General features: G+C 50.7%; 5 protein-coding genes and 1 non-coding gene across 7 annotated transcripts; 4 read left to right on the top strand and 2 right to left on the bottom strand.

Annotated features, from left to right (window-relative positions):
• Nucleotides 1–11: 11 nt before the first annotated feature.
• Nucleotides 12–989, bottom strand: LOC9633056 (membrane protein PM19L). Its single transcript, XM_002960635.2, has 4 exons — nucleotides 682–989; nucleotides 448–616; nucleotides 340–391; nucleotides 12–280 (listed from the first exon to the last, which is right to left on the bottom strand). Exons 1-4 carry the CDS (start codon nucleotides 854–856, stop codon nucleotides 107–109), a joined length of 570 nt encoding a protein of 189 aa, XP_002960681.1. The 5' UTR covers nucleotides 857–989; the 3' UTR covers nucleotides 12–106.
• Nucleotides 990–1298: 309 nt separating this feature from the next.
• LOC9633055 (importin-5) lies at nucleotides 1299–6107 on the top strand. The gene is made up of 20 exons (XM_002961291.2): nucleotides 1299–2698; nucleotides 2765–2968; nucleotides 3025–3129; nucleotides 3182–3247; nucleotides 3300–3464; nucleotides 3518–3592; nucleotides 3653–3807; nucleotides 3863–3998; nucleotides 4057–4126; nucleotides 4179–4306; nucleotides 4358–4414; nucleotides 4473–4658; nucleotides 4706–4798; nucleotides 4858–4943; nucleotides 4997–5063; nucleotides 5123–5189; nucleotides 5239–5375; nucleotides 5444–5535; nucleotides 5594–5660; nucleotides 5719–6107. Exons 1-20 carry the CDS (start codon nucleotides 1496–1498, stop codon nucleotides 5890–5892), a joined length of 3333 nt encoding a protein of 1110 aa, XP_002961337.1. The 5' UTR covers nucleotides 1299–1495; the 3' UTR covers nucleotides 5893–6107.
• Nucleotides 6108–6178: 71 nt separating this feature from the next.
• On the top strand, nucleotides 6179–7334 carry LOC9643137 ((+)-neomenthol dehydrogenase). Its single transcript, XM_002961290.2, has 3 exons — nucleotides 6179–6565; nucleotides 6630–6812; nucleotides 6870–7334. Exons 1-3 carry the CDS (start codon nucleotides 6305–6307, stop codon nucleotides 7254–7256), a joined length of 831 nt encoding a protein of 276 aa, XP_002961336.1. The 5' UTR covers nucleotides 6179–6304; the 3' UTR covers nucleotides 7257–7334.
• A 94-nt stretch (nucleotides 7335–7428) lies between these two features.
• Nucleotides 7429–10787, top strand: LOC112347218 (uncharacterized protein At5g41620-like). The gene is made up of 4 exons (XM_024677741.1): nucleotides 7429–7509; nucleotides 8049–8856; nucleotides 8991–9098; nucleotides 9171–10787. Exons 2-4 carry the CDS (start codon nucleotides 8443–8445, stop codon nucleotides 10689–10691), a joined length of 2043 nt encoding a protein of 680 aa, XP_024533509.1. The 5' UTR covers nucleotides 7429–7509; nucleotides 8049–8442; the 3' UTR covers nucleotides 10692–10787.
• On the top strand, nucleotides 7471–7545 carry LOC112347347. The gene has a single exon (XR_002992742.1). It is a non-coding gene; the product is annotated as a small nucleolar RNA snoR101 (small nucleolar RNA).
• Nucleotides 10788–12777: 1990 nt separating the features above from the next.
• On the bottom strand, nucleotides 12778–16172 carry LOC112347237. Of its 2 annotated transcripts, none has more exons than XM_024677803.1 (7): nucleotides 15679–16172; nucleotides 15145–15616; nucleotides 14886–15093; nucleotides 14769–14831; nucleotides 14622–14721; nucleotides 14326–14576; nucleotides 12778–14275 (listed from the first exon to the last, which is right to left on the bottom strand). In XM_024677803.1, the coding sequence occupies exons 1-5, from the start codon at nucleotides 16058–16060 to the stop codon at nucleotides 14659–14661; spliced, it is 1188 nt and encodes a 395-aa protein (XP_024533571.1). In that variant the 5' UTR covers nucleotides 16061–16172; the 3' UTR covers nucleotides 12778–14275; nucleotides 14326–14576; nucleotides 14622–14658. The 2 variants fall into 2 exon arrangements, with proteins under 2 accessions (XP_024533571.1, XP_024533579.1); XM_024677811.1 differs by having other exon boundaries at nucleotides 14652–14721.
• Between the last annotated feature and the right edge of the window lie 31 nt (nucleotides 16173–16203).

Genomic DNA, 16203 nt, shown 5'->3' with positions numbered 1-16203 from the left:
AAAAGTAGCCGTTTTGGAAGCCCTAGATTTCTTTCATACAACGAATAGGAATGCTACATGCTTTTCTTCTAAGAAAAGAAAGCTTCTTCTTCTTCCTTCTTTTTCTTCAAATCGTGGAGCCAGTTGTAGGGCCGCCCTTCTGTTCCATGCCCTGTGCCATGCCGCCATAGCCAGGCTCCTTGATCCTCGGCCCCATCCTCGCCAGCATGCCAGAATGGAGCGACAAAATGTAGAGGAGTTGCATTCCTGCCAGGATGATCGAGAACGCTTCGAGTGCTTTCTGCCAAAGAGAAAGATTCCTCAATCCATCAATCGAAAGCACGGAATTCAAGGCCTTACCAGGCGCCTGTTGCGGTATCCACCGCGGAGCTGGATTTCCTTGCAAGCGAAACTGGGAAAAGAGATCAATTCCGTCAAGAAACCCCGAGAAATCTCCTCGATTCTTACCCGAATGCCAGGAGAGTGAAGAGCCAGGCAATCAAGGCGGAGGAAATCGCCGCGGCGAGGCTCTCGCTGCGCCACAAGCTGACATGAATAGCGCCCGCGAGTATCGATGCCAGGCCAAGAACGCCCGCGCCGAGGATGAAGAGGAGGAAGAAGGGCGTCGCCGCGTTCCCTGAGAGAGAAAGATCTCGGGAGTGAGCCATTGACAAGAAAGAAAGAAAGATTTGACAGCCTTACCGACGGGGAACCTTGTGAGCGTTGTTACTGCGCCAGTCTGATTGACGATGTTCGCCTGGCTATAGTCGATCGCCTTGTTCATCGCCCAGCCCGCCAAGCCCAGCACCACCATGTACATACAGAAGTTGAGGAAGAGGAGGAATGCCGCAACCGATCGTCCCGGTCCAAACGCCATATCGATTCGATTCTTCTTTGATCGATCGAAAGAGAAGCCTTGGGCGCGGTCGAGAGTCCTCGCTCCAAAGAAAAACCACTCTCGTTTTCTAGCTGTTGAAGAGGAGCCGCCGCGAGGAACTAAAAACCAGCGCCCCTTGGAGATGCTATAATGGAGAAGAGTCCACCACTCGAGTTTGGATTTATAGAAGAAATGGAGGCTGGAGAGATGGATGGCTGGATAGATGGATGCGTGGAGCGCTGGATGCGCATCATGGGCCGCCTTTAAGAGCTTCTCTAGGTATGCATGGCGATGGGAGCGTAACACGTGCGCAGCGCGCTCCACGTGGCACCATACACCTGTCCCGCCCAGATTTGTAAAGAGAATATGCGCACCCTCCCCTGTTTTTAGGGTTAGGGTAAGCGGGATTAGATTCTCCGTACGGTTCTTGTGGCTAGGGCACGAAACGCCGCGACAATGGCTCTCTTTTAGGGTTTTCTGGCAGGGGTAAACCCTGGAGTGGATGCGCGCTTGCGGCGGATGGATCCGCCACGGTGATCCTCGCATTCCTGCTGCTGCATTGTCACGGTAAATTGCGGGCGCGTGATTCTTCCTCGTCTTGTGTGGCGGATTGGATCGCTAGGGTTTTCGATCCAGGCGATGGAGGCGGAGGTCGCAGCTGTGCTGGGGATGGAGATGGCGCCATTCGAGGCGCTCGTCGCCCAGCTGATGAGCCCCACGAACGACCAGCGCGGCCACGCCGAGCAGCTTTTCAACGCTTGCAAGGCGCAGCACCCGGACACGCTGGTGCTCAAGCTCGTTCACACTCTACAGTCCGGGCATGTCGAGACGCGCGCTATGTCCGCTATCCTCTTGCGGAAGCTCATCACCAAGGACGAGGTCTCGCTCTGGTCGCTGCTCAATCCCAACACCCACTCCACGCTCAAGACCCAGCTCCTGGTGTGCGTCCAGAGGGAAGAGACCAAGAGCACCCTCAAGAAGCTGTGTGACACTGTGGCGGAGCTAGCGGCCAGTTTGATCGAGGATGGGAGCTGGCCAGAGCTCCTTCCATTCATGTTCCAGTGCGTGAGCTCCGACGTTCCCAGGCTCCAGGAGAGCGCGCTGCTCATGTTTGCCCAGCTCGCGCAGTACATGGGACCTCACCTCCGCTCACACTTGCCGACTTTGCACGCGGTCTTCCAGCAGTGCCTGTCGTCCAACACCTCGAGCGACGTGCGCATTGCGGCACTCCGCGCGACCGCCAGCTTCGTGCAAACGCTGGAATCGGTCCAGGATCGAGAGAGGTTCCAGAACTTGCTACCCGGAATGATGCAGACGCTGTCTCTGGCTCTAAACAACAACGAGGAGGCCACAGCGCAGGAGGCTCTTGAGATGTTTATCGAGGTTGCCGGGTCGGAGCCAAGGTTTATGCGACGCCAGCTTGTGGATGTGGTGAGCACCATGATGCAGATCGCTGAGGCTGAGTCGCTCGAGGAGGGTACTCGTCACTTAGCGGTGGAGTTTTTGATCACTCTCGCTGAGGCCAGGGAGAGGGCGCCGGGGATGATGCGGAAGTTGCCACAAATGATCAGCAGGCTTTTCGCGACACTGGTGAAGATGCTCTTGGATTTGGAGGACCTTCCGGCGTGGCATGTCGCTGACACGGAAGATGAGGACGTTGGAGAGAGCTCGAATTTTGAAGTTGGTCAGGAATGCTTGGACAGGTTGGCGATCTCTCTGGGGGGGAACACGATCCTGCCGGTTGCATCGGACATCCTGCCCGTTTACATTTCTGATCCGGACTGGAAGAAGAGGCATGCCGCGTTGATCACCCTTGCACAGATTGCCGAAGGATGTGCCAAGGTAATATATTTCCTTTTTCCTTTCTTCGGTGCTTTTCAAGACATACTGACTTATGCTTGGTTATAGGTGATGATAAAAAATTTAGAGCCGGTGGTGTCCATGATTTTGAATTCGTTTCAAGATCCACATCCCCGAGTTAGATGGGCTGCTATTAATGCGATCGGACAGCTCTCCACAGATTTAGGACCTGATTTGCAACAGCTCTATCATCAGCGGGTGCTTCCAGCTCTTGTTGGTGCCATGGATGACTACCAAAATCCTCGGGTTCAGGTAACAATCTTTTCTTTTATATTCTTTTTTATCATTAACAAGTTTGCTCGGTACAGGCTCACGCGGCAGCCGCAATATTGAATTTTAGCGAAAGCTGTACTTCTGATATTTTGACGCCTTATTTGGAAGGTGTCATCGGTAAATTGTTGATTCTTTTGCAGGTAATTTTCTTTATAACCCTGAGCAAGGTTTCAACATCGTTGTTTCTATCAGAATGGAAAAAGAATGGTGCAAGAAGGTGCTTTGACAGCACTAGCTTCTGTCGCTGATTCCGCCCAGGTTAATTCATGATGACGCTTGCCCTTCGACATCTCACGTTCGATATTTGCAGGTTCAATTCCAAAAGTATTACGATGCAGTCATGCCGTACCTGAAGACTATTCTTATAAATGCCACAGACAAGCAAAACCGCATGCTTAGAGCGAAGTCTATGGAGTGTATCAGCCTTGTAGGTATGGCCGTCGGCAAAGACAAGTTCAGAGATGATGCGAAGCAGGTATGTTTCTTATGGAAACGGTCGCTTATATTCTAATGTCTCTACGTTTCCAGGTGATGGAAGTTCTGATGACCCTCCAGGGTGCGCACTTGGAGGATGACGATCCAACCATTAGCTACATGTTGCAGGTTTGTATCTCCTTTCATAGGAACGATGTGGTTTTGTTTGATCTCCTCATTTAATTTCAGGCTTGGGCTCGGCTATGTAAATGTTTGGGTCAAGAATTTTTACCGTATATGAATGTTGTTATGCCACCCCTTCTGCGCTCTGCGCAACTTAAACCAGACGTGACCATAACGGATGCGGACACCGAGGACGAAGGGAACGATACAGATGACGACAGGTATTCTTTGGATTTGCTGCACTACCATAACTTTAAATTTTCCACTATATGCTAGTGTGGAGACAATCACTATCGGGGACAAGAAAATTGGTATCAGAACAAGCGTTCTGGAAGAAAAGGCAACAGCTTGTAATATGTTGTGTTGTTATGCGGACGAACTCAAGGAAGGGTTCTTTCCGTGGATCGAGCAGGTAGGTACGCTATGGCGGGTCAACAATGCATTACATGTAATTCCCCGTTTACTTTCAGGTCGCGCCGATCCTTGTACCCTTATTGAAGTTTTACTTTCATGAAGAAGTTCGAAAAGCCGCCGTTTCAGGTATGTTTCATACTTTAGCTGTACGATAAATTTATCATGTATATATGAACAGCTATGCCTGAGCTTCTGAGGTCTGGTAAGCTGGCTGTGGAGAAAGGACAAGCACAAGGGCGGGATCAAACTTATGTGAAGCAACTCACGGACTACATAGTACCGCCTCTTATCGAAGCTCTCCGCAAGGTTTTCTTCTAGTTTGTAGTTTTCTTTCAGATGGTAATGGTCAATTTACAGGAGCCCGAGACTGAAATAATTTCTAGTATGCTGGACTCCTTGAATGAGTGTATTCAGGTATGCTATTCCAGTTTTATTGAGGAATCGAAATAATTATAGGTGCATATGTTTGCAGCTTGTTGGTCCAATGCTCGATCAAGGGCAAATAAAAGCTATTGTTGAGGAGTTCAAGCAAGTGTTGACAGCGAGCAGCACACGGAAAAGGGATCGTGCGGAACGAACAAAGACAGAAGATTTTGATGCAGAAGAGCGTGAGTTGCTACACGAAGAAAACGAACAGGAAGACGAAGTTTTTGATCAGGTAATTCTACTATTTATTTCTTTTAACATCTCAACGAGTTTTCATAGATTGGGGAATGTATTGGAACACTCATCAAAACGTTCAAAGCGTCTTTTGTTCCTTTCTTTGACGAGCTCATGCCTTTCGTGACACCTATGCTGGTAAGACGTCTAGTATATATTCGTCTCGGTTGCTTACCTCTTGTTTTAATGGTTGGAAGTCTAAAGATCGAACATCTGAAGAACGAAGAATCGCAATTTGTATTTTTGACGACATCGCCGAGCAGTGCGGAGAAGCTGCAATCAAGTATTGCCAGTTTTTACGATTAAAATTCTCTTATACGCCTTTTGTGTCTGCAGATACTATGATACATTCCTGCCGTTCATGCTGGAAGCAGCCAATGACGTCAATTGCGATGTCCGACAGGTTGGCTAAAACAAGAACTAGAAAGTGCGTTCATTCATTCGCTTGTTTATGTATCACAGGCTGCCGTATACGGCATTGGTGTATGTGCTGAGTTTGGTGGAGCAAAATTCAAGCCTGTTGTCCGAGGTTACGTTACCGGCTTGTTTCTGCGGCTAATCTGTATGTTTATTTACAGAGGCTTTGGAGCGTTTGAATGCTGTTGTAAGCCATCCCGCTGCGCGGCAACAGGATAACATCATGGCAACCGATAATGCTGTGTCTGCTCTTGGAAAAATATGTCAGTTCCAAAGAGATAGCATCGATGCTACACAGGTGTGTGTGTGTGTGTGTGCTCTTCTCTATTATGTATTGATCATCACTTTGTGTGTGTTTCTCATCAGGTCGTCCCTGCTTGGTTGGGCTGTTTACCACTCAAAGGTGACCTTGTAGAAGCCAAAATTGTCCACGAGCAGCTCTGTAGCATGGTTGAAAGGTAAACAAAGCATCCTTCAGATTTCCGGTTAGAACTTATTTGCAATGTGTCCAAGCAGCTCGGATCCCCAACTTCTCGGCCCCAACAATCAGTTTCTACCAAAGATCGTCTCCGTTTTTGCAGAGGTAAGATTTTTAGAGGCCCTGAGCTTCTTGGAATCATTCTTTCTCCCGGTGAATTCAGGTGCTTAGCTCGGGAGCAGAGCTATCAAACGAACAAACTGCTGCACGCATGGTGACTTTGCTGAGACAGATGCAGCAAAGACTCCCCCCGGCTGCTCTTGCTTCGACATGGTCTGCGTTGCAACCTCAGCAGCAGGCTGCGCTACAGTCGATTTTGTCACCTCAAACATCGTGATCGCGCGAGCGGAGATTTGTTTTGGATCATTGCTTTAACATTTTTACAGAGGTTTGAGGGGCAGGAACGGTTTTCTTCTCTTTTTTTTCTATCTCCTTTTTCTTTTTCTTCTTCCCTGTGAAGGGGGCGTCGAGTTAAGAGTGGTGGTCATATTACTTTTTGTGCGTCTTACAAATGTGAGAAATAATAAGAAAAAAAAAAGGCTTGTGAGATCAGGGAAGCTTTCATGCTCGTTCCATGTCCACGAGACCTTGAAATTTTTTGTGTGTGTGTGTGTGACTTTTGTTACAAAGTTGTCTGTGTGGTTTCCGTGTCCACGATGATTTTGTGACTTTCGTGGTTTCGTGTCCTTTGTGACTTGTTAGAAAGTTATCCGATAGAGAGAGAGAGAGAGAGAGAGAGAGAGAGAGCTATGGCGAAGCGAGAGAGCAAAGTGGCTGTAGTTACAGGAAGTAACAAGGGGATTGGTTTCGAGATTGTGAGGCAGCTCGCGAGCAAGGGATTCACGACCGTTCTCACGGCCCGTGACGCAAAGAGAGGAATTGATGCGTTGGAGCGGCTCAAATCGCAAGGCCTGGAAGCCGAATTCCATGAGCTGGACGTCTCGAGCTCGCAATCCGTGTCCGCTATGGCCGCTTGGCTCCAGCAAAAGTTTGGCGCCATAGATATCCTGGTAAGAAGAGAGTGGTAAGAGAGGAATTCTTCCAAAGATTGAAAAGCTTGTGTGTTCTTCAAAGGTGAATAATGCGGGGATCAAGTCCAAGGGCTTTGAGAACGAAGTGGAAGGAGCCCAAGCACTTTTTGAGACGAATTACTATGGTGCCAAGCGGATGGCCCAAGCGGTCCTCCCGATAATCAAGCCTGGGGGCCGGATTATCAACATAAGCTCCCGCCTCGGCCAGCTTAACAATGACTATGATGTAAGTGTTGCTCTTCAATGCATGTGTTGTTTTACATTTTGTATTGTTTCTTGGCAGCCTCTCAAGAATGAGTTTCAAGTGGCAAAGTTCTCTGATGCGGAACATCTCAGCGAGCAAGTGATTGACTTGTGCTTGCAGGAGTTTCGGGGTGCTGTTGAGAGAGGAAAGGTGGCGGAGGAAGGCTACCCAAAGATGGACGCAGATTACTGCATGTCCAAGTTTGCGCTCAACGCCTACACCAGGATTCTCGCAAAGAAGCTGCAAAACAACAAGATTAGTGTCAACTCGGTGTGCCCAGGATATACAAAAACGGACTTGACTGGCGGTGAAGGCCATTTTACAGCTGAACAAGGGGCAGACACCCCGGTTTGGCTTGCAACGCTTGAAGCTGAGGATTATCCCTCGGGAAAGTTTTTCGCGGAGCGAAAAGAGATACACTTTTGACTTGATACACAAGGACCTTTAAAGTTATTAGAACCTAATTGTTACGATAATTTATTAAAGGTAAGAGTGTTTAGGGTGTAGGGTTTGGAATGTGCGCTTTCTTCCTCTCCAACTCCAAGCAATGCCGCTCTTTTCCTGTTGAGTTCCTAGAATGCGCCATGCCTGTGCGCTGCGAATCCATGTTTTTCTTGCCCGGAAATGCCTTGCAAGTGATGCTCTACACTTGATCGCTGAAAGTTTTCTCATTTCTCAGGTAAGTCCTGTTGAGAAACTATCCACACCTGATGCAATGCCAAGGCACTGATACTGATATGGGCTTGCGTGCTTGAGAGAAAAGAAAAGGAAAAGGAGAGACTTGGAAGAGAGGCAGGAATTTCTTGTGGCTTGTTTTTGGAATCCAATGCCGCCGTGCTAAAGTTTAACTAGCTAGTGGCTTTCTCTGGGCCTGGCCCTGTGTCCTTGGCTCATTAGACTTGTATTTCTTTTGTGGATGCTTGTTTGTACTCGTGCTTGCTGCTGCTGCTATCATTCTCGTACCACTGCTATCTTAGCTCTCTCTCTTTTGTTGTTGCCGAATTGAGTGATTGATACTCCATATCCCGCAACATCCCAGCGAGAGGAATTATCCATTAATTAGCAGTGAGAGCAGGGAAAGTGATAGGCTCTCCCTCGGGGCACTCCTTTACCTCTTCCTTTTCGGGAGTTCTTGGGAGCTTTCATACTGTACAAGTGTTGCAAGCGTACAGGAAGAACAGAACTTACAACGTTCTTTGTTTGTGTGCTCTGTTTCAGGGAGTTTTGTTCACAGTCTCACACAAACATACAAAGAGAGGTATGGGCATCTCCCTGTGGCAGGCCGAATATCACACCAAAGCCGGATACAGATACAGATCGGATCACCCGGGTACGCTTTTATATTATTTCCAGAGGAGGCTAAAGAAGTGAGACAAAATGTAAGGGGTGGGGAGGAAGGAGTAGTCTATTCTTTCTTCTAGGCACGGAACTGGAAACCATGGCTGGTGGATCCAGCCGCTCACCGCTGCTGGCCAGCGCCACAAGATGTGAGAGTCGTGGGCTTTGAGCTTCTGGACAAAGCGAGGAAAAAGAAGAGTTTTTCCTCCTCCTTTCCAATCTCAGAGGTGTGTAGTCATAGATAGGGATAAAAGGAGGAGCGGACAGGAGGGATATGGGCAGATCCAAGGCCATTGTTGTTCATCAACAGCAGCAGCATCAAGCGAGAAAGAGCGGTGATGCGGTGCACAGGCCAGCAAACATACGCATCAGGCGTGCGATACTGGCTGGGAAGCGGGGGCCTACGACGCCAGTTCCGAGCTGGAAGCTGTACGAGAATCCTTCCTACGACGGGATCATGGCGGGGAGCGAGGCTGCCGGTCGCCAGATAACTATCTCGGCACGAAAGTTAGCCGCCACGCTGTGGGAGCTCCAGGAACTTCCGCTTTGTCCTGCCAGAGGAGGCCCACCATCGTCGGCTAAAATGCGCTCGCGCTCATCGTCACAGGCCAGGCAGCGGGAGTCCGTCGCAAGTCCAAAGCATCTGATGCTGCCTCCACCGTCGCCTACGACCCCCGTTCCTCACAATGTAAGCAAAGCCTTGTTTTCTCTTACTTTCCACTGTAGTTGAGTGCTTTTCCCAGATTTTTTTTTTCCTCTCTAGAGTTGCGAGTTTTGCAAGTTTTGATCACTTTGTTTCTGATGTAAGTTTGTGCCTCGCAGGCCACTAACAATCAGAGAAGAAGCCCATACTCGGACTCGGTAACTTATCACAGCCGGAGAGCGTCGGAAGAACTCTACGCGTCGGAAACATCCCGGCACAGCTTTGAGGTGACTATCCTTGCATTGCATTGCGTTGCATGGCCTGTACTAAACTGTTTCTATTTTTTCTTTTTTCCGTAGATGGAGTCCCAGAATAAACAGCAGCAACAGCAGCAGCAAGATATGGTCGACGAAGTTGCTTCGCGAGTAAAAGAATGCCTTCCAAACTCGAATGATTTCCTCAAAGTTCTATCTCACATCCGGGGCATGGACCAGCAACAAGCCGGGTCGACTCCTTTGGCTACTGTTCTACGGGTGGAGCTAGAACACACACGACAGCGGGTGAGAGAGCTGGAACACGCCAACAAAGCGGCTCGCAGGGACGTCGAGATCCTCTTGGAGAGAAGCGAGAGCGAGAGGGCTGCATGGCGAGCCAAAGAACAGGAAAGGTGGCGAGCCATCGTTATCGCGGCGAAGAGCGAGGCCGAGGAAGAGAAGCGGCACAAACGCAAGGCCGAGCACCTGAACCGAAAGCTGGCACGGCAGCTGGAAGAGACAAGCTCGGCTCTCTCGAAAGCCATGAACGATCTGGAGCGAGAGAGAAAGGCGAGGCAGCTGATGGAGGAAGTGTGCGACGAGCTGGCTCGTGAGATCGGGCAGGACAAGGCGGAGGTGGAGGAGCTCAAGCGAGAGTCGGAGAAAGTCCGCGAGGAGGTGGAGGAGGAGCGAAGGATGCTGCAAATGGCGGAGGTGTGGCGGGAGGAGCGAGTCCAGATGAAACTCGCGGAAGCGCGCCACGAACTGGAAGAGAAGAACGCGAGCCTGGACAGGCTTCGAGGCGAGCTGGAGGAGTTTCTGCGGAACAAGTCCGCGGCAAGAGCCGGCGAGAGCCAGGAGCTGGACAAGGCGACGACGCTGCGAGCCGCGGTGGATTCCCTGCGGAAGCCAAACGAGACTGGGAGTTCGGCCGAGGAGGACTTACACTCGATCGATCTGAACAAGGAGTCGCTCTATGATCGAACGCAAGGGAACCGCTGGACTTACGCCAGGAACAAGCAGGGCCAGGCGGACAATCCAGCCGAGAAGAGGCAAGAGCTACGGAGAAAAGCGGTCAGGGGACGGAGGAGGCTTCGAAGGCAGCGAACTTACGACGAGAACAGCCTGGTGGAGCAGCAGTCGACGGAGCAAGAGAATGGTCCGGACGAGAGCTGCTTCGATGGACGAGGTGAGGGCTATGGTTTCGGCCCGAGCAGAAGGATCGACACAATTCCAGAGCAGCAAGAGCTCTACATGGAGAGCGTCCGAGCTTCTTCCAGGCAGCACAGAGGAGGAGGAGCTTGGCATGGCAACAACGAGGAGGAGGAGGAGGAAGACGAGGACGGGGATCAACAAACGCTATGCAAAGCTGAGGATGATTTCGCTCTCGAGTACGCACAGCACAGGAGGAGCCAAGACGGGAGCACGCCGACGCTGTCGCCTCTGCTGCACTCGTCGTTTCCATTGATGAGCTCCTCGATGGTGGCGACGCCCCAGAGGAATAGCTGGAGCTCTTCCGGGGACGTGAATTGGCCGCGGTCGAGCAGCCGAGACAACAGCCTGAGAGCCAAGCTGTTGGAGGCCAAGATCATGGACGAGCCTGTGCACCACCACCATCGCGTTTGAACTAGAATTACCATTTCATGGTCAAGGTTGACGCTTTTGACAATTGCACTTGGTCAAACTTTGTAGCAATTAATTTATCATACATTTTACGGCCAACGAAGGAGGGGAGGAAGACGTCGAAGATGCGGCCTCAAATTTCAATCTTCACGATGCGCTATCAAAACAACATATAGATAGAGATAAATAGATGACCTCCTGCCATTCTCCAATGGTACAATGGCAGTTTTTCTTACTATCTCCAGCTTGAAGATCCAGTTCTACTCCATGAAGGTGCTCATCTTTGGCCATCTTGAGCATAGTCACAACCCGGACACAAGAAACCTGTTAGGGGTCTCTGGAAGCCGCCGCTTCCTCCCACGGCCATTGAGCAGTATCAAGCAGCAGTAAACAGTCCCTATACGCAGTCTTTCAGGTTCCGAGGTTCCTCAAAGAACAGTGCACAGTCCGGCAACAGCTCCCAATCTTTTATCGGCGGGATCGAGACTGTGACGAGAGCACGCGGCCAGGCCTTTGCTACAGCTCCCTGAGAGGATCGAGCCCCGGCCGACAGGCCATCCCCCAGTCGATGAAGCGGTACACACCATTTTTGCAGCATATGTTCCGGAGCACAATGTCGCTCCATGCGCGTTGAAAACCCGGACGAGCGTTGCGTAGAGCTGCTCGCTCATTTGCCGCGGTGAAAGGAGGCCTTTCCACTAGCGCGAAACCAGCGTCTCGAATTAGCATGGCTGGTCTATCGATTCCCTCCACCTCCACCGGAAAGGCTGCCAATTCCTCGTCTTGCAGCACGAGTGTGCCACGCTCACTGAGACTACAGACGACAGAGCCGTGACACGAGCGGCCCGGTTCACCGTCACCGCCTCCACTGCCTCGGCCTTCACGTGGACTGCCATCTCCAAACTTTCGTTACCAGTCCTGTATCCACTAGTAGCTCTCACTTTGACTTGCTGTCTTTCCCTCCATAGGTGCACTGCTCCTCAGCTCTCGCTTGAAGCTGGAAACCCTCGTCGTTGGCACAGTGCCACACAATGGTCTTCATGCCCTCTCCCCACACGTCAACCGGGTAGTAGTTTAACGGTTCGCCGTCAACCGGCTGATCGTCCTTGATCAGATGCTGTCGCTGGAAAATAACACCCTTCTCTCGACCTCCCGCCCAGTGAAGGCAAAGCCCCTGAAAGTGTTGCTGAATGCACCGTTCTGCGTTTCTCTGAGCTTCGTATTTCGCCTGGAAGCACTGGTTTGAGAGGCGGACCAGCTCTCCCCGTGCTTCTGCTAGCTTGTGGTAGTCACCTTCTTATCTGACTTGCCTTGTGCAGGCATTCTTGGAGAACCGCTCACAAAGATGTGGCACTGCCGCTTCCTTGTGCTGGCCAGTTGATCAACGCCGTAAGTCACCTCCTTTCGCATGCCGAACCACAATCGCCATGACCTCCGCCACCACGCGCATGAAGCTCTCGTATTGCTTCTTAACTGTATCCCAGTCCTGTTCCTCGTCAACCACACACACCTCCAGCCTGAGGTTTTCGATAGCCTGCAGGATGTTCGTGTCGGGGTCCGGGTCCGTGACAAACCGAGTCCAGAAACCTTCCAGAGGACGATATCTAACCCACAGCGGTACTGGCACCGAAGTGTCTCTCCCAAGAGCGTAGTTACTTCCTTGAGGTCGACCATCTACAAAACCATCAGAAAAACATGTAAGCTTACCAAGAGTGGGCTCCGATTTCATAGCTTCGCTTTCGTCCAAGCATGAGCCTGAAGAAACCCCATCCTTGTCGATCTCGCCCAAGACCCTGCGACTTGTGGCTTTGAAACATGCATTTATAGCGTTTTCTTACAAGAGTTAGTGTGGAGTTTTTTCACCTTGCACTTATTGCAAGGTCCTTGCCCTCTGCTGTTATTCATCAAAGAAGAATTACCTGTAGTTAATACATACATACGAGCCAGGACGGGAGCACGCCGACGCTATTGCTGCTGCTGTGTTTCCATTGATGGTGGCAACGCCACAGAGGACAAGCTGGAGCACTTACTGAACCTCAAAGTTAACGTCAAGCTTTCAGGCTCAACAAACACTCAAAGGCAGTCAATAAACTCAATGCATTGACTCGCATTGACTATATTACTGTCATTGACTTTTAGAGCGCCAATCTTCATGGTGGAGGTATCAACAAGCCGCTTGATGAAGCCCTCATCTTCGGCCATCTTGCGCATCGTTTCATACCGGGCACAAAGAACTTGGTAGACGTTTCTGGAAGCCGCCGCTTCCTTCCACGGATTGAGCAGCATCAAGCAGCAGTATAGTAGTCCCTGTACGCAGTCTTTCAAGTCCTGAGGTTCCACAAAGAACCGTGCACAGTCCGGCGACAGGGTCCAATCTGTTGTCAGCGGAAGCGAGACTTTGACGAAAGCACACGGCCAGGCCTTCGCTACAGCGTCCGCGAGAGGATCCAGCCCCGGCCCGCAGGCCAGTTCCCAGTCGATAGCTGGTCTCCCGATTCCCTCCACCTCCACCGGAAAGGCTACCAGGTCTTGCAGGGAATGAGAGAACATGTCACGCTCAACCTGGAACCAAAGCTCCCAGGCACACTTCTTTGATGGCATGAGCGCCATCTCCGCTTGCCTCTCGTCCCTGTTTGGCCCCAGCTCCAGCCACCACTGCTCGCCATTCACCGTCACCGAGACCACAGTTGACATAGCCGAGGCATGAGCGACCCGGTTCACCGTCACTGCCTCGACTGCCGCTGCTGCATTCGCGCGGACCGCCAGCTCCAAACTTTCGCCACCAATCCTGTATCCGCCAGTGGCTCTCACTTTGAGTTGCTGTCCTCCGCGCCACAGACGCATACGCTGCTCCTCAGCTCTCGCTTGAAGTTGGAAGTCCTCGTACGCCTCGTTAGCGCAGTGCCACACGATGCTCTTCATGCCCTCTCCCCACGCGTCAACCGGGTAGTACTTAAGCGGTCAACCGGTTGCCCGTCCTTGATCAGGCACTGTCGCTGGAAAATAACACCCTTCGGGATGTCAAGAACCGAGTGAGCCACTGTGACAGCCTCAACCTCCCGCCCGGTGAAGGCAAAGCCCCTGACAGTGTTGCTGATATCCGGCGGATCTGGGTTGTAGCCCAGTGCGAGCTTCTGAGCTTCGTATTTCGCCAGGAAACACTGATTCGAAAAAGCGGACCAGCTCTCCCCGTGCTTCTGCTAGCTTGTGAGCAGTCACGAACTTGCCTCGTGCAGGCATCCTTGGAGAACCGCTCACAAGGATGTGGCACTGCCGTTGAGCAATGCTGTAAGTCACCTCCTTCCCCATGTCCTAGACGATCGCCATGACCTCCGCCATCACGCGCATGAAAGTCTCGTATTACTTCTGAACTGTATCCAGTCCTGTTCCTCGTCAACCACGAACACCTCCAGCCCGAGGTTTTCAATAGCCTGAAGGATCGGGTTCCGCGTCCGAGACAAACCGATTCCAGAAACCTTCCAGAGGACCTACGGTATCCAACCCACAGCGGTTCCAGCGGTATCCAACCCACAGCGGTTCCATAGTCGCTTCCTTGAGGTAGAGCGCGTTCTGAGAAGAAAGATCATCTACAAAGCCATACATCTTTATAAGTTATAATGACAAGTCACAAGCTTACCAAGTGTGGGCTTGAACGATTCCATCAATTTCACGCGGGCACGAAGCTCATCAGGGGCTTCCAAACTCTCCCTTTTCCGCTTTCGTCCGTAGGAAACCATGAGCCTGAAGAAACCCACGATTTCTGTATCTTTGTCAATCTCGTCCAGTTCGTCTAAATCCTCCTCGGATGCATCCTTCATACTCTCCAAGTACTTCAATAAGGAAGTGGCTGTGAACAGTCAGCAGCTCGGGTAGCCACCTCGAAACACGCTAAAACACAATGAGTCTTCGATCTAGGAATCACAAAAGACTCACCAGAGTAGGCAACTTACAAATCTTACTCACATTAATCTTAGTTTTTCTTCCTTGACTTTCTACCAGCCTTTCTTCTAGGCTTGCCAGATTTTCCATTCTCCTGATAACAAAAACGTTGGGATGCAAACAAATCAAAACAACCAATACCTTCATGTAGCGTTTGTAGCCTTCTTTACCCATCAAACGTTGTCCTTCGGCCGTGACATACACCTGAGATTTTGCCAATTATCATAACAGTACCAAAACAAAGAGAACAAAAAGTACCTTGCTACCACCCGATGTTAACCAATATCCTTTCGTTCCTGTGCTGACATTTTCTTGAAGGACCCGCGCATTGGAGTTTCCATTCTTCCGCTTATTGCCTCGAGTAGTCTTGCTCCTTGCTTGCGGCTGTGTTTGAACAGCGTCGAAATCCTTAGAACCAGCCGGGCCCGAGAACTTGGCTCTTGCACTGTTTCTTCCAAATTGCCCTCTGCAATTATTTTCAGTGTACGATCAGCTTCATCGAAGAAAAAACCCGTACCTGTAGTCGATATATACAGGCTCTCCGCTGTTGCCTTGTTCGAGATCATCAACAGATAAAAAGTGAGGAAATCTCTCGCGTCTGAGTTGAGCGATCTGCATGTCCGTGGACGGAAAGGAGCTGACTGGTTGTTCTTCGTACTCTTCATCAAGGTCTATACAGATCGTGTTGTCTCGGAACTCGTATAAGGGAGTCTTTGCTTTTTCGGTTCCCGAGCTTGAGCTTGCCTTTCCAGCTAACAACCAGTCGACGCCAGCAGTGGAAAATGTCGATGGCGGACTGGCGTACGTATTCTCTATCCCTTGGAACTTTACCTCCTTGGAACCAAGGCTGGTTTTCTTACTTGTTACTCGGGAATGCAAAGTCGAAGGTAGAATTTCCTCGTTTGCTTCTCTTCTTTCATATACTGGAGGTGTTCTGACGGGCTTGAGCGCAGAGAACGATCTGGGATTATACGACTGGGAGTGAGATCCTACCAAAAAAAAAGAAAGAGAAAATCAAATAAGAAAGAAATCCGTAGAGAAAGAAACTTACTATTTGGCTGTTCCTCTTCGGAAGAAAACTCCTCAATCTCGTCAGCACAACTTGTATCGGTAACAACACTTCTCGTCGACGGTGAGCACGTCTTCTCCTCAAAAACGCTCTTTGATGGTCCGCGACGAAGACGCTTCAAACTTCTCTTTGGAGTGGCTTCGACAAGATCAACACCACCATCGTCATCGGCCAGGAAAGAACTCTCATTTGTAGCAAATGACGACCTAGCACCTGCTCTAGCGCTACCCCCATTCGCATCATCCCTCCTTCCACTCACGCCCGCCGCTGGAGTGGCAGAAAAAAAATCGTCCAGCCCCAACGAGAAAGACGGCACCTGCGTCTCATCTAAGCCCAGAGAAAACGAGGGAGGCTCAAAATCCATCGCCCGCGACTCACAAATCCTGGAGATCTAAGCTGCCGCTACTCAATCCAGCTTAGAATCGCCCATAGTCGACTCACCGCATCGATCCCGCCCTCGCATTGCGCTCTGCAAACCCTAGCTCCCTCCACTTCTTGGGCGCGACA

This window comes from Selaginella moellendorffii, unplaced genomic scaffold, assembly GCF_000143415.4.
Source record: "Selaginella moellendorffii unplaced genomic scaffold, v1.0 SELMOscaffold_0, whole genome shotgun sequence".
Taxonomy (NCBI): Eukaryota; Viridiplantae; Streptophyta; class Lycopodiopsida; order Selaginellales; family Selaginellaceae; genus Selaginella; species Selaginella moellendorffii.
Note: the sequence above shows the minus strand (reverse complement) of the source record. Positions and strands in the feature narration are given on the sequence as shown.